Source organism: Cuculus canorus, chromosome 7 (assembly GCF_017976375.1).
Source record: "Cuculus canorus isolate bCucCan1 chromosome 7, bCucCan1.pri, whole genome shotgun sequence".
Classification (NCBI taxonomy): domain Eukaryota; kingdom Metazoa; phylum Chordata; class Aves; order Cuculiformes; family Cuculidae; genus Cuculus; species Cuculus canorus.
This window is the reverse complement of record NC_071407.1, coordinates 27,838,950-27,855,247: the sequence shown is the minus strand read 5'-3', so window position 1 is coordinate 27,855,247 and position 16,298 is coordinate 27,838,950. Positions and strand designations below refer to the sequence as shown.

Here is a 16,298-nt window from a genome sequence, read left to right as displayed (position 1 = left end):
AGCTCACCGTGTACTGGCAGCTTCTGGCAAAAGGCCACACGTACAATTTAAAGGACACTTTGTGCAAAACAAATATTTGAGATGGGCTGTAAAAATACCATCTCGTTACTTTTAGGGGGAAATGAATTCAATGTTGGAGCCTGATTTTTCTGCTGTTCATATTGGGAAGCAACTGCTTACAGAAGAATCTCCTGGAGAGGGGCTCCTAACAATTGTGGTGTACAGGGAAATGCTCAAAATGTGGAACATCCTCACAGAACACAACGCAGTACAGAGCTGTGACTGTTACTGTAGACTCTTCCCTCAGCCCTTAGGTTTAATTCCTCTCCTTTCCCCTTAAAATCCCATTTTTCCTACGGAAGAAAGGCAGGCTGGAGGCTGATCAAGCCAGGTTCCACATTCTGTGAAGTCAGGATTGCACAAGACAGGGATAGTCTTAAACTTGGACAGCCGATCCTCTTCCTAGCAACCATGCAGCCCTGGACACAGCGCTGTTAAGCCATACTGCTGCTGACACATCATAAGTATTTTCATGTCCTGAGGTGAGGATAGCAGCTTCAAAGCCACTTGCAAAGTGTCAGCCACCAGGCCTAGAGCAGTCCATAGGCCTTGCAGACAACTTACGGTCCCTTGGACTTGGCTGAAGAAGGTGTTTCAGTGAAAGACTGGTTCATGAACAGGAACTAAACCTGGGTAGTTGGTACAGGCACATTACTGAGAGTCAGAAAATCCAAGAAAATGATTAAGAAATTTTTCTTACCAGGTTCCTATGCCTCTGCTACAAAATTATACCAGTAGTTTTTGTAGCAGTTGCACCTGGTTCCCAAATTAGACATGAGCCTTCTAAGAAGATTACATTCTTAAAAGAAAATACATTCTCCACTCCCATCCCAGCTGTGTTTGCATGATAGAATGCATTCCCACCCCTCCCCTGCAATTGCTCTCTGCAAGCCTCTGATACCGAGTCTGCCTTGACAAACTCTGCTAGAAACATGGTCATAAGCCTCTAATCTTGCATGCCTGAGTAAGATAACTTGAAGTTGCAGTGGACGGACATTTCTGAAAGCAGGTATTTTGAGATCAGGCAACTCGCACAATAGTTGAGAGCTGCCGTGGGTTTCCAAAGATACATGTAATGCTCTCTAAATGAGAATTTAGTTCTCTGATGTTAGCTGCTGCACTTTTCACCATAGAACACTGTCCCTCTTTGCATTTCTTCATGGTATGATGCACTCCAAAGACTCAATTTGATTCATATAGTAGGTAAAACCATTATCCATACTGCATAACATGAGGGCAAAAATCACAGAATGCCAGGTTGGAAGGGACCTCAAAGATCACCTGGTCCAACCTTTCTAGGTGATAGATAATTTAAGTGAGAGGAACCAGCACCCTGTCAAGCTGAGCCTTAAAAGTATCCAGTTTTTTTCAGATAACTCATATGCAGGTAGTTTTTCTTCCTTTAGGGCTTCCAGGAACAAAAATGATTTTAAATGGTTTAAAGAGCTTGACTTTTCAAATGTACAGGGCAGCCTCTGTTTCACTCCACATTCAAGCACATTTGTTTGAACATCTGTGGGTGGTTCTGGGTCAATGGAAAACCCAAAACGGTTTCCTCCTGCTGCTCCACTGCGTTCATTCTATGAAATCTTGTAAGTGTGGCCAAGTCTGTGGGTACAGAAGTTACTGAGGAAACTGATAACTTATTTTTGGAAACGCAATACATTCTAGAAAAACATGTTCCACTTTCATACTGCTGCAGCCAAGACAGTACTGTGATTAGAAAACACAAACAACAAAGCTTGAGGGGAAAAATTCCTGTAGTTACTGCAGTGTGAAGGCTAAATTAGTAAAACAATAAGAATTTACAATTTAATTTACAAGTTTATAAGTAGCAAAGGTGTTGAAAGTACTTTGCAAATATTATTAAAATGCCCCGTTTCCTCACAGAAAGCACTGGCACCTGACTGACAGGAGACAACTTCAGGTCTTGTAAATGGCAGCAAGAACCCTGCAGCATGGAGAACTTGGTCCATTGTTTCTGCTTCACAGAGCCGGGCAGAAGGCAGCACTGCTTTCAGTGGCCATGTGTATCCTCAGACATTAGCCCTCAAGTAACAAAGAAAGCCTTGACAAGTACTACCTGTAGCACCTGCTTGTGGTTTGCTCTTATCTCTTATTTGAGACCTGAAACAAAATCCTTTCACTGAACAGCATTTGACTAATAGTCCTATAGACTTTTTATGTTAAAAGCAAGTTTTGGCAGAGGTTCTTAATCTCCAAAATGCATGACAGCTCTGAACTTCAAAGTTCACAAGCAAATCCTTTACTTGATTTTCTCCATATAGTACACAAAAAAAGAATGGCCCAGGGCCACACCTGCAGCACCCTGCAAAAAGCTCGTCTTTCCTCACCAAACAGAAACAAGAATAAAACCCTGTCTGGTCCAAAGAAAAACAGACTGAGCCCAAAGGGAAGAGGCTTTTATAGTTCAAAGTAGTTAGCTACAACAACTGCCCTGAACTTCTACCCACTGAATGTCACAAAACTGATCTTTAGCTCTGGACAGACCTTACTGCCAGCAATAAAACATTTAGAACTTAATTAATTCATAATATATTGACTCTTCAGGGTTGTGTTCTGAGGTCTTAAGATCACAACTATTCCCTTCAGCCACTGTTAGCATGCGATTCCCTTCTTTTCGGATGCACATACTTTCATACCAAGTTATGTAACATCTATTGTGCAAAAGGCATCAGATTGTGTATCGAGAATTGCGTTCCTACTGCACAGACGTACAGCAAACAAAATTACATTGTCCAAAGCATTACTTCATTTTTGTTCCTGTTTTCCCTAATCTCGAGAGGGATTAAAAAAACCGGTTATCTAAGAAAAAGAACATGTACAGCCTGTGTGACCCTTAGATAAGAGGTAAAGCTTATTTAACTTTTTTGCTTAGTGAAGTCTCTGTCAGTAATTTCAATGAGAAATTAATGGCTGTCACGCTGGGTCAGACCAAAGTCCCACCTGGCTCAGTATCTTTTCCCTGAGTGATCAATGCTGCATGCTTGAGGAGTGCAAGATCCTCAGCCAGCTGGACCTTTGTGACATGATGACTGGAACCACGTGCATTTTCATGGTGGGAGGGAATAACAGTGACACAGTGCACAGCGACAATCTTCTCTTTGATTTTTGCTGCTTTCAGAGTCATGTTTGACTTAGAAAAGAGTTTGGAAACACATACAAGAGGGCTAAACTTTTTTTTTAAGATACGTACTTGTGCTTTGCAACACTTAATAGAAAAATACAATAGACCATAATTTATGCCTTTGTTTGAAATGGAAGAATAAAGAATATCCTATTAAATGGAAAAGCCATCCTTGCAGGCTTATATCCCTATATGATTCCCTTTTAGCAAAATGCAAATAGGATTCACAAAGTCCACCACGTATGCCCCTGGCAAAGGAACACAGAGGGTTTTCTTTCATCCATCACTCAACTTCTACCCAGAACATTCAGTTGAAGTTGTGAATTTATGGAAGCTGCATTTTAAGCTCACAAGTCTAGGGCAACAAGCTAATATGGTACTCATGTTGCTACATTTGGACTTAAGTGTAGGAAGTAATCTTAGTATTAAACTTCATTTAAAAATAAATGTGAATGCTAGAGATTACTTTGGTCAAAGGGATCAACCAGTTTCAAAGTTCCTTAAATCAGTTTTACTTTCAAACTCGGCCTCAGCAGTGCAGTATGCCGAGACAGATTCCAGCCAGCACTCGGTTTGTAACAGCAAGTTAATGGCGCTCGATTCAAAGATAACTGTCAAAAGCTTTGGGACTTTAAGTGATTTAGACACTTGTGATGGGGAACTTCCAGTGAGTAATATCAACTCCAGTGAACACAGGGGGCTGAACTTTCCTGGTCCTCACCTACAGGCTTTTTTAGCGCTCTCATCTCCTCACGCACGGGCTGTGTGTTAAGTAGCCTTGCACAAAACTGTTCACATCTAACAGCTTTAGAACATGCATATTTTGGAAAGCTTTTTTTGTATGACCACTGGCATTTTCATAATGATTAACACCTTTGCAAGGACAAATTGTGAAAATTGGTACCACTTTGGGGCAACAAATCTCGGCCTTCAAGGTTAAGTGTACAAGCTAGTATTTACGAAGGCTGCTCAAGATGACTACTTTTGGTTTCAATTAGTTTAGGCCCATAAGAAGAGAAGACGTCTCAAACTGTTTTGCCCCATATATAAATCTGGCATTCAGGAACGCTTTAAAGGCACTGAGGCTCAGCTAGCTAGGTAAAAATACATAGGTTGATTATAGAATGATCTCCTCAGTAAAACAGAGGCAAATCTCATAGCCAAACCTTTATGAAGATACTTAAAACTTATACCTCTTCCTGCAGTAATGTCAATCTGTGGTACCCAGTAGTCCTCTAAAAAAAAAATGACCCCTCCAACTGTTGAGCTTGGAATGTGCTAGGAGGCTTTTTGCTGATGAAGCTCAGACCCTCTCTTCTGCAAACAAACCTGTATGCATCAGCAAACTAACCTTAAATCCATGCTGTTCTCAAATAACATAGTTTGTTAGTTTTGACCACTATGCAAAGACTAGAGTCCTGCCACAAGACAACAGTTTCACAAACAGCTGTCTTAACTTCATAAACATATCCATCTCTGTGTGTAGTTTTTTTTTTGCAGCTGTGGTTACTATTGCAGGAATCGCTTGTAGTAAGTTTCGTCTCGATGTAGTCAAGTTGTGTTCTCTGCTTTCCTCCTCCCTTGCACTCAGGCAGGTAGTTCCCATTTACCTGCATCCACTCATGGATGTGAGAAACTATCGGTTTTATTGCTCCGGCACCTGAAAACCATGGCTAAGAATGAGCTGGGTATGTGTTTTACACAATCTCACTATAAATCTGAATATGAGTGTTTATTCAGTATACAAGAGACAATTTGGCTTTCATGATTTTTTACACTGCCAATTTTCAGAGCAGGATAGTATTCAGTAAAAGAAATGAAAATACTGATAAAGCACAAGAAGAGTAAAACTAGAAACATTTTGCTACTTTACCAGTGCTTTTGTACAGCATTCCTGTCAAGGTTCCAGCAGCTATGGTGTTCAGGTCATCTTCTGCACCTCGTGTTTTTTCAATGACAACTCCAAACGCACTGTAAAGTAGAGCTGGGAAACAAAAACATTAAAAAAGTAGAGTTAAAACTCCCATTCTCGGAGATATGAGACTTAGAATCCAGGCTCGGTGGAACTATTTAGAATGCACTTCCAATGCACAGATTTTGGGTTTATTTTAAAGTGGAGGATCCTTGCAAAACCCTCTTTGGTGTTTTTCCCAGACCTATTTCTATTTTACAGACAAGCTTTCTCTAGCTATAGTATGATTATAAAGTAGCGTTCTTCATGACATCTAGTACTGCCTTAAGACAGGATAAATTTGTGATATAAAGCACTGACTGAAGTTTAAGCCTATTTTGCTAGTTCAGGTTTGTTTTCAAAACTTTTGAGGGTTTAACTTTGCACTACCATGCTTTGTACTGTCCCCTGTGAGGCATGAAACTTAACAACACTTTCTATGTAGCAGAGAAAATTGTTGCCCGTGTGTGACTGAAATGAAATGCAAGCTAAGTGCAGCATTCAGACCTGGTTACCAAGGGCTGGAGTAGAATGGGCTACGTTTCCCTTATAAATGACTAACTGATTACTTGGGATTTTACATTTAGATATGCTTGACCTCTGCCTGCATAAGAAAACTTTGCCCCTGAAGGGTCTTTTGCTTTGGGAAGGGTTTTGAGCACTGCCCTGGAAAGGATCAGAAAGAGAAGCGCATGGGTGTTTATTACAGATACAGATACAATTTATTCACTTTGGTGAAAGGAGAAGGCATCCCAATCCTCACCCTTCACAATATAATCCTATTCCATGCTGACAAAAAACAGTAGTCTGTCATCATTTTAAAGTGATAGAGACATCGTGCTACTCTAATTAATCCCTTGTCCTCCAAGAATTCGAAATTTTTACTTCTGCTAAAAAAAACGTAAATCCTTGATAAGCAACTATGTCAATGTTGATAAGTTAACAGAATCATCTTCCTCCATTCAGCCCAGGCAACGGAATTTTACCTGATCTTAGCAGCATGCAGTTATTAACAATGAGGGGAAGGAAAAGCTGAATTCAACAACATTTCTTTAAACAGTTTAACACTGACTTTGCTACCTCAGAATAACAATCTGTCAGTGGTACAGAAAAGCTGCCCCAGTGAAATAAGATGCAAAAATACTGCAGTTCTTCAAAAGGAACTTCTCTGGTGGTAAGGACAAGGCAGACTCACAGAATGGTTTGGTTGGAAGGGACCTTAAAGCCCATCCAGTTCCAAGCCCCTGCCATGGACAGGGACACGTCCCACCAGAACGTGCCCATCAGGCAGCCCCAAAGCCCCATCCAACCTGGACTCAAACACTTCCAGGGACTGGGTATCCACAACTGCCCTGGGCAACCTGTGCCAGTGCCTCCTCACCCTCATTGGGAAGAATTTTCTTCCTAATGTCTAATCTGAATCTTCCCTCTTCCAATTTAAAGGTGTTAAAGAGCTATACCAAATCCCAAAATACTAAGTTCTGCTTAACTCTGACTTGAGAGGCCATAATTTTTAAGAAAAGGAACATTTTTTTACTGGAATGTAAAAACATTTTCTTGAGTAATCTTTCTTCAAACACAGCTGAAAAAAACCTGTTAATGTGTCACTTAACCTGGAACCTTGAACTGCAGTGTGCCTGCACCTCAGTTTTTGGACATAGTTTGATTAGATTTGGAATAGAAAATAAGAGAAAAAACAAACAACTAAGAAGAAAATGCCACCATAAAACTCATACGTCTCTTAGGTAAAGTGCCATTCTCACTCTAGTACACAATCCCATCTTTAACCAGCGATTCTATATTATGCTTCAAAAGATGTCTGAGCTAAATGGCAAGCTAATCTAGTCTTTAGAAATAAGACTGAAACAAAACGCAATAAATGCAACTTATCCCATGCTTTGGACTTCTCAAAATTCAAATATTTCTAGACTGGGTTATAACATGGTGCGATCTCTGCTCTGTTTTGAGTATTGCTAATTTCTCTACTATTATCACTCTGTGGAGCAATGAGTTCCATCAATGTTCTCCAAACCATTTCATCATTTTTTTATTTCTCCTTCCAAAGTAACTGAGCACCCTTTGGGCTGTTAAGATGGGGGAGGGGGCAAAGAGCTTCTATTCTCTAGGGTATTAGCTATTCATAGATTAATAGAACACTTTGGGTTGGAAGAGACCTTAAAGCCCATCCAGTTCCAACCCCCTTGCCATGGGCAGGGACACCTCCCACTGGATCAGGTTGCTCAAAGACCCATCCAACCCGGCCTTGAACACCTCCAGAGATGGGGCAGCCATAGCTTCCCTGGGCAACCCATGCCAGTGCCTCACCACTCTTCACTGTGGAAAAATTCTTTCTGATGTCTAATCTAAATCTTGTACCCTTTAAAGCCATTCCCCCTTATCCTATCACTCCATGCCCTTGTAAAAAGTCACACCCCAGCTTTCCTGTAGTCTCTTCAGGTACTGGAAGACTGCTATAAGGTGTCCCCGGAGTGTTCTCTTTTTCCAGGCTGAACAACCCCAACTCTCTCAGCCTGTCCTCATAGCAGAGGTGCTCTGGCCCTTGGATCATCTTCATAGCCCCCTCTGGACTCACTCTAATGAAATCATCCAAAGCTGTTTTTTGGAGGCAACTGATGTGATTTTAATTCCCATCCTCCTACCCCCAGAAACCTTACCTCACAGAAGGTTCTTTCTCACCTATCAGGCTTCCGATAAATTAATTTTCTCTTTTTTCCTAGCCCTTATTAGTCATAAGAAATATTTAGATTTAAAGGGTGGTATCATATGTGATTTTTCTAGCTAAGGTACCATCAGAGAAAGATAAATCTTCGTAGTCACCATCTCATTTCTTCTACAAACAGTTTCTTGATCCCTTAACTGGAAAAAGACATCAAGGAGTTGCTCACATGACATTGACTGTCTTCTTAGGTTATTAAAGTTATTTCATAAGTATTCAATTCTATTTTTTACCTTAAGCTATGAATTAATTACAGTTTATTAACAAGCAAGCATTATCTGTAATGTTCAGTTATTCCTGTAATTCCACAGCTAGAGCTCATTTTTATAATAGACTAAAAATTTGGGGGCTTAATTATAGGCTCTTGGCTGCTTCTGCTTAAATTCCTACTTTAGCCTTTAATTTCCTTCTTGTACTAAAATGCCCTCATGTCCTAAAGAAAAAGAACTGCAGTTTTTCATGATGACTTCATAATGAAAATTTGGAGAATGCACTTTCAAATAGTTACATATCTAGATTTTCCATACAAAATAACAAATTACTTACCCAGAGATCCCAGAGTGTTTGCCCACAATGCTCCTTGCCTTGTCACCATATTTAGAATTCTATAAAGGAGTTAAAAAAGGTATTAAAACACTTATTGCTCTGTGTTAACATTGCAGCTGCATTTGTGATAGTATGTATGATGTGTTCCCACTATACATTTGATTAATAGCACAGGAATACGAAATAAAATCCCTTTGTAACAGTAGGGGAAAGCACACAGCTTGGTAATACAATCTTCTCTATCCCACATACTACAAATAGTAATGCAGTGAAAATACATAGTCCTGTCAACTCTTAAAAGTCTTTCTTTCTTTTCAAGTGAAACTTACCCCTTACTGAGAATACAACCTCTTCCCTTTGAATGAGCCAGCAATGTACCCAGGTGGCCAAGAAGGCCAATGGCATCTTGTCCTCTATCAGAAACAGCGTGGCCGGGATTGTGCCCCTGTACTAAGCACTGGTGAGGCTGCACCTCGATTACTGTGTTTGGTTTTGGGCCCTTCCCTACAAGAAAGACATTGAGGTGCTGGAGCATGTCGAGGGAAGAGCAATGGAGCTGGGGAAGGGGCTGGAGAACAAGTCTTATGAGGAGCTGCTGAGGGAACTGGGGTTGTTTAACCTGGGGAAGAGGAGGCTCTGGGGAGACCTTATTGCTCTCTACAACTACCTGAAAGGAGGTTGTTGTGAGGTGGGTGTTGGTCTCTTCTCACAGGTTATAGGACAAGAAGGAATGGCCACAGGTTGTGCCAGGGCAGGTTCGGACTGGACATTAGGAAAAATTTCTTCACGGAAAGGGTTATCAGGCACTGGCATAGGCTGTGCAGGGAGGTGGTTGAGTCACCATCCCTGGAGGTATTTAAAGATTGGTAGTGCTTAGAGATATGATTTAGTAGTGGACAGGTAAGATTAGACTGGATGATCTCAAGGCTTTTTGCAACCTAGTGATTCTATGAAATGACTTCCTAACCCTAGTTGCTACATATTCCTTCCACGCTGACTACACGTAGCTGCTGAGAATGACTGATACACTTATGCTGACTTCACTGGGTGTAAAGGATCTCCAACAAAGAGGTCTTCTAGAAGGTACAAATGATACAGGGACCACGAGCAGAGAGCACAGTGATGCCTGCACAGTGTGGGTATGAAAAGCAAGTCTGAACTAAAGCAAGTCAGGAAGAAAACAGGCAATCTTTTGCACTTCCACTTGCACAACTTGGCACTTGACAACAGGTAAAGTACCGCAAGTATTTCTGTATGTATGCTTCCAGACTAGCACTAAAGAGGGAAAGTCAATCTTTAGCGCGCTCTCAGGGAAGCACAATGCCACTTCTTTTTGGCATCAGCTGTCTCCAGAACGGTGACAACAACAGCCAGAAGAAATGACTGGTCTTTATCTGCCAGCAGTGTAACACTATCACAGGCACAGTACTGCTCTGGACAGCTGACTACCACTGGAACTTGCTTTATCATTTAAAACAATGACAGTGTTACACATGGTGTTTCTTCTGATTTGTTTCCCACTACTTTCCTTTTTCATAACTTTCACGATGAGACACAGGCCATTACTGAGTACAGTTAGGTAGTGAACTAAATGACAATGGAAAACCTCATCTTGAAATGAGGAAGGAGTCAAAGGGTATTGACAATCTCCCCCTAATCACAACCCCCACTCCCATTTTGTTAACATTAAATTAACTCTGAATTGCTGAGAAAAATCATAATTTTAGTAACTATGAAATATGACAGGATTAACAGCAAAAGTCAAATTAATAAAAAAATAAGTATCTGTGTATTTAAGGATAAATTTGAAGGAAATAGAGCTAGGCAAGTTTCTTCCCTGCATCTGGTTAGGAAAACATGGGACTCAAGGGCCGGTTTCAAGGTGACGACCTTCAGCAGGCCTTTTCCCTTGGAGGGCAAGAGCTAACAGCAGCACGGGCCCTGACTGCCACCTGCTGGGCTCGGCCCATCAAACGCTGCACTTCACAATGTTTCTGTCCGATTCTCTTCATGCCGAAACTCACAATTCTGTTTATCTAGAACATTACAGAGGAGTCATAGTTACAGCGGGGAAGATTTTGGTTCTATCTTTAATTCCAGAGATGGTAAAAAGGGGATGAAGAACATAACATTTTCACAGGAGAAGAGCCAGTATAAACCGTACTAGGAAATATTAAATCCCTGCTTTAAAATTTCCTTTTTTCCAAAGTAAAGTATTCTAGGAGAGTGAAAGTGGTTTCCTACAGTTATTTCAATCCTCTGCTTTCCTATGTGCCCTTCACAGGCACTTAATTTTCCTTAGTTACGTCTGAACTAATAATAATTCTAGAAGGAGCAGCATATTGCAGGAAAAAAGTGTGCTCCTATCTTTACTGTGTTTTTTCAAACCATCAGGTAAAGTGAAAACATGGGAATGCCAGGGGTGTCTGTGGAGCTGTAACCCAGAACAACCTCAAGCATGAAACGCTTGCTCAGCAGCACGCACCCGTGTCAGCCCTAAGGCAAATCCAGGCAGGCCCAGCTTCTGCATTTTAATCTCTTCCTGGTTTTGGAAAGTTTGGGAAACAAGAGAACTCACTTTCAGGTTAAGTCACAGTAAAAAACAGCTCAAATCAAATCGTGCTTCTTCTGGGAGTACTTCAACATATAAAAATACTGTTTTGACTTTCATAGAATCACTTGGTTGGAAAAGACCTTTGAGATTCAGTCCAACCATTCCTGTCCATTACTGAATCGTATCCCTGAGCACCTCATCTACCAGTCTTTTAAATCCCTCCAGGGATGGGGACTCCACCACCTCCCTGGGCAGTCTGTCAGTGCCTGAAAAACCTTTTGGTGAAAAAATTTTTCCTGACATCTAATCCAAACCTCCCTTGGCACAACTCGAGGCCTTTGAAGTAGATTTTTTGTAAAGATCGAAGTAGTAATTTATTCTCAAATATTTCAGGGAAGGCAGAGGACATGTCGGTTGCCACTAGCTGAGAAGCCAAAAGCTTGAACATCATTATAACTAAAAACATTTCATAACTTGATGAAGACAAACCCTGACTCTCATTTGTCCCCACTAAAAACACAAAAGTAGATTAATTTTTGCCGTATATTTGTACAAGCTGGGAGAACAACTTTGCCACTGAGGTGAATTTTTTTCTGCGATTAAACACTTACTGTACATTTCTAGGTTTTGACCATGCCATATTCTGTGTCTCCTTCAAGCCAAGTCGTAAACCATTCAGTGCGCCGAATGCTGCCCCTATATAGCACAGTGTCAGTTATTACTTTTTAAGAAGGAGAAAAAGAATAAAAACAATACTACAAGCAAATACTGAGAACAGAGTTCAGTGAAGAGACTGAAGCCAGACAGCTCTTCATGTAAGACTGGACTGCAGCAGAGGACAGTTACAACCTTGTCACCGACTGCAGTCCATGGGTGCTACCTGGACAGCTGGGACAAGTGACAAACACCACCACCCACCTGTCATACAGCATCCTCCAATGGTAAAAAATGCCAGCTCAAATCTGCCTCGAGTTTTGTTGGCTCCCGTGGGCAAGATAAACTCATCTGTATCCTGGGGGAAAACAAAACAAACACCGTTGTACTCTCTTGGTGTACCTGCTTCAAAATGTAGGCCGTGTTCATTTTTTTTCTTTAATCCATGCAGCAAACTGAAGAGAAAACAGATGCAACCAGTGTTTCTGGAGAACTCTTGTCTATACTAGCAGAGAGACTGAATACAAGAATTTATTTAAAGATAAACTGACTGAGAGCCTTTTTTTTTTTTTTCCCCAGCTGTCCTAACTTTTTATAAATTCTATCAGACAGCTGATGAAGTCTTATTGTGTGGGTTGTAGGTTTGTTTCTCTTATTTAATACTTTGCTTAATTATTTAATGTATCTTGCAGCAGACAATATAAGACTCACTGCCCTCTACAACCCTTCCTGGTGTTGATTGTGCGGCACTCTTTCCTCACTGAGGAAGCTATGCTGATTCAGTGAAGCATTCAGCTTTTCCACTGCTCTGACAATAAAGAAAAAATAACTTTGTAGCCAAGGTTGTATTTCCCTGCACTGAAATAAGTGACCTATTTTGAAGGCACAAAAAAGCAAGGAATACATTTAGAACTAGTGGTGATCAGGCATAAAATACACGAAGCTGGGAGTTTTTCATTTGTGCATTTTTCTCTCCCAGGGGCAGGCTTGTGTTCTCATAAATCAGATTGGTCTAAAAAGCCAGAGAAATGGGCTGATAATGAGCATCTGTGTAGAGTTAAGGTAGACCAAAGCACTCTTTCAACACAAGACACTGACTGACAAGACACATACATGTTGATAAGGTGCTAAACCAGTAAGATTTCTTTTTATGCTTCTGTGCTTCCCAGTCACAGTATTAGTTACCTCCCTTTTAACTGATTTTACAACTGCAGGCTCAAGGGACTGCATTCTAAGGGGTTTTCCTAGCCTGTATTTGATATTGAATGCAGACGGCAATACATAAAAAATACACAACTTCTAAAACTGAATGCTTTATCAGTGAACTGAACCTATGTTTTTATTATCTTCCCTGTAACTAGATAGTTGGAGACATTCAGTGCGTACACTAGTCAGCAGTTTCTTAGTTTTCACTCTTGTCCTAAAAGTCAAGATGAAGCAATCGTCATCTGTACGCAATGTATTTCTGTGGAGACAACTGCCTAGGAAGCCCATCCTCCAGGTCTGTGACAAAGGCTGGCCTGCTATCTTACAGCAATACCTGCTGAAGGTGGTAAAAGCATTGCAGAAAGCCCACTGGCTTGTGCCTGCATTGATGCCCCATCCCTGGAGGTGTTCAAGGCCAGGTTGGATGGGGCACTGGGCAGCCTGATCTAGTGAGACATGTACCCCCCATGGCAGGGGGGTTGGAACTGTATGGGCTTTAAGGTCCCTTCCAACCTACACTATTCTATGGTTCTATGAAAGTGGATTTTAAAGTAATGAGAACCACTGCAGGATTTGTTATTATGGCAAGGCAAGGATTGAAATGTAAGATTGTCAACAATAAGGCTGCTGTGGTCTCTGCATTCTGAAAGCAAATGAGTGGCCTTTAAATACAGGAGACCTTCACCCCTCCACGCACACCTTCACAGACAAACCAATTTTAAAAGCTAATAATTTAAGCTCTTGTAGCTAATATTTCAAAACACACCACTTCCCTTGAATTTTTGAGGTCACAGAATGGTTAAGGTCACAAAGGGCCTGTGGAGACTGCTTAGTGCCCCGAGCAGGGGCCAGCACTTGCTGCTGCCCAGGGCCATACCTGCGTGCTGTGCCTCTGCAAGGACACAGCCTGCAGCTTCTCCGGACAACTTGTTCAAGCACAAAAAGCACTCTGACATTAATGCAATTCTGGTTTACTTCAATGTACTTGCTAGTGCTAAACGTAAAGAGCAGGGAAGTGTTACAACGCAACAAACTGCAGCCGCTAGTGCTACGTCAATGGGTATTTTTAGAACTGTTTTATAAGTTACTCATGACAGTAACACAAATGCCCCCTTCTCTTTCAAAGCAAGCTCTTTAAAGAAAAAAAGATCCATTGGGATATACACATCAAAAACTTGTTTCAAAAACTCTTTTAACACCACTGAGTTAGCAGATGTACTGTACTAACTAAACTTCAGAGGGTATTTTTGGAAGAGGCCTAAATAACCGCTTAGCCTTTTTTTTGACCACTCATTAGCATCAGGCAAGATAATCATGCTAATAAATCCACTTCAAACAGAGGTATGTTCCTTGTCTTCTACCATTATGGGAATGTTATATTGTAAATCTTGACTACAACAGCTTCTGGTAAAGGAGAAATGTAGAAAACAGACCCCAGAACTACACTCAGCACTCTCCCTGTACAAAAGCAGCAGTGACCCAGTGTACCAGGAAAAAGAAGGCACACAGAGCAGCAAATACAACTGTTGACCTTCAGTGCCACTTCTACAAAATTAAGCTTCTCAGCTGATACAGGCCATACATAAAAAAAAAAATTACAGAAAATACTAACTAAATGAAAATTACTAAGACTCATCTTCATCTGATTAACTTAAACCTTGTCAGCTATTGTTAATGTTGCTGAGAAAGGAAAACACTACTGGAATTGCAATTATTTCTGTTTCCTTTATGGCGGCTTTCAGGCCAGCACTTAAAGGCGGCCTGCAGGAATGCTCAGGAGAGGCTCTTTATCAGGGAGGGCAGGGACAGGACAAGGAGAAATAGTTTTAAGCTGAAAAAGGGGAGATTTAGATTAGATATTAGGAAGAAATGTTTTCCTGTGAGTTGTGAGGCCCATGCTGCACAGAGAAGTCGTGGCTGCCCCATCCCTGGAGGTGTTCAAGGCCAGGCTGGATGGGGCTTTGAGCAACTTGATCCAGCGGAAGGTGTCCCTGCCCATGGCAGGGTGTGGAATTAGATGAGCTTTAAGGTCCCTTCCAACTCAAACTGCTCTATGATCACACTACGTTAATGAATATTAAGCTGAATAAGTATAATAGACAACATTCTGCAGAATAAAACAGAGAGCTCTGCTTCATGATGGTCTCCCTTCAGCTGGGAAATGACATTTGGGAAATGGTGTGCTATTTGCTGCTGCTGTGCTGAGCGCATACACGCAGCAAGGCCTGTCTCAGGTCTGAGGTTTGGCTGAAACCTCTGTAAACTGAACTCCTCACAGTACAGAAAGCAAATCTATTTAAAGAGCAAAATGTTTCTGGCTGCTCTTACTGGCTGAAGGGGCTCAGTGGAGGATGGGACAAAGGTCAGGACTTGTGCAAGGGTGCACTGGGGCTGTATCACAGGAAAATAATTTATGTTGGAAGATACCTTTAACATAATCGAGTCAAACCATAAACCTAACATGGCCAAGCCCACCATTAAACCGTGTCCCTCAGAATAGGGAAGGAGACCTACTCTTTTCAATCGCAGCAGGCTTGTACTGACACCACAGTCTTCCTACTTATCATTCTCTGTATTAAAGCTGTTTTCCTTCTGGACACCACGGCACTGCAAGCTTTTATTAGGAACAGTACTGAAAAAATCATTCCTTTCGACTGTTCATCAGTTCAAGACTGACACATACATGCTGCAGGGTTTTCGAGGTCTTCACACATGGCTGCTGAATCGAGTTCAACATGATAAAAATGAGTCACCTTCTCACCTGTACGAGATACCTGGGGTCCAAGTTTAAATACGGGGATAAAGGACTCATTCCAGTTACTGAAAGAAAAAAAAAAAAGAAAACAGAATAGTTTTACACCAACTTCCCTAATAACAATTCTGCATCCAGCGAGCTGAAAAGGGGTGGACCTCGTGCGGGAAACCAGGGGGAATCCTGACACTGAGCTGCACGATGGATTGAGACACGGCAGCGGATGGGAGCGCGGGGGCAGGGCGGTTCTGGAACGGGTAGCTGCTGCCGGCAGGAAAGCTGCCTCCCTGCCCGCTCCCAGGGGCAGCGCCGGGGGAAGACTCAGTCCTCAGTCCCCACGGACGGGGCCCTAAGGAATGGCCTCCCTCCCTGCCTGCCGGACGGCGTCAGGCCCGAGGAAAGCCGCCTCCCTCACTCCTCGCTTCCACGCCCCGTGGCGAGGGCAACCCCCTTCCCTCCCCGCAGGACGTGGCCCCGGCGAAGCCGCCCCCCGTCACTCCCGGGCCGCCGGTTCCCCCGCGGTACTCACGGGGCACCCCGGCCAGGTCTGCATTGGAGTACCCCGCTCCGCCGCCGCCGCCGAACAGCCCGCCGAGCCCCGGGCCCTTGGAGGAGCCGCTGCCTTCCATGGCGCCGCCGGCCCCGCACCCCCCGCCTCCGCCGCGCGCCGCCGGAAAGAGCGCTGCGACG

The 16,298-nt window shown here is 42.3% G+C and overlaps 1 protein-coding gene and 1 non-coding gene across 2 annotated transcripts in view; both read right to left on the bottom strand.

Annotated features, from left to right (window-relative positions):
- The window catches only part of LOC104065085 (mitochondrial import inner membrane translocase subunit Tim23), a 24,321-nt gene extending 8,023 nt beyond the window's left edge, over window positions 1–16,298 (bottom strand). Inside the window, exons 1-6 of the mRNA XM_054071874.1 lie at window positions 16,138–16,298; window positions 15,618–15,676; window positions 11,915–12,008; window positions 11,608–11,692; window positions 8,443–8,501; window positions 5,082–5,192 (exon numbers count right to left, since the gene is read on the bottom strand). Of these exons, the coding sequence (XP_053927849.1) occupies window positions 5,082–5,192; window positions 8,443–8,501; window positions 11,608–11,692; window positions 11,915–12,008; window positions 15,618–15,676; window positions 16,138–16,237 (508 nt within the window). The 5' untranslated portion in view covers window positions 16,238–16,298. The remainder of the gene's footprint in view (window positions 1–5,081; window positions 5,193–8,442; window positions 8,502–11,607; window positions 11,693–11,914; window positions 12,009–15,617; window positions 15,677–16,137) is intronic.
- LOC128852775 (small nucleolar RNA SNORA74) lies at window positions 9,696–9,898 on the bottom strand. Its single transcript, XR_008450827.1, has one exon. It is a non-coding gene; the product is annotated as a small nucleolar RNA SNORA74 (small nucleolar RNA).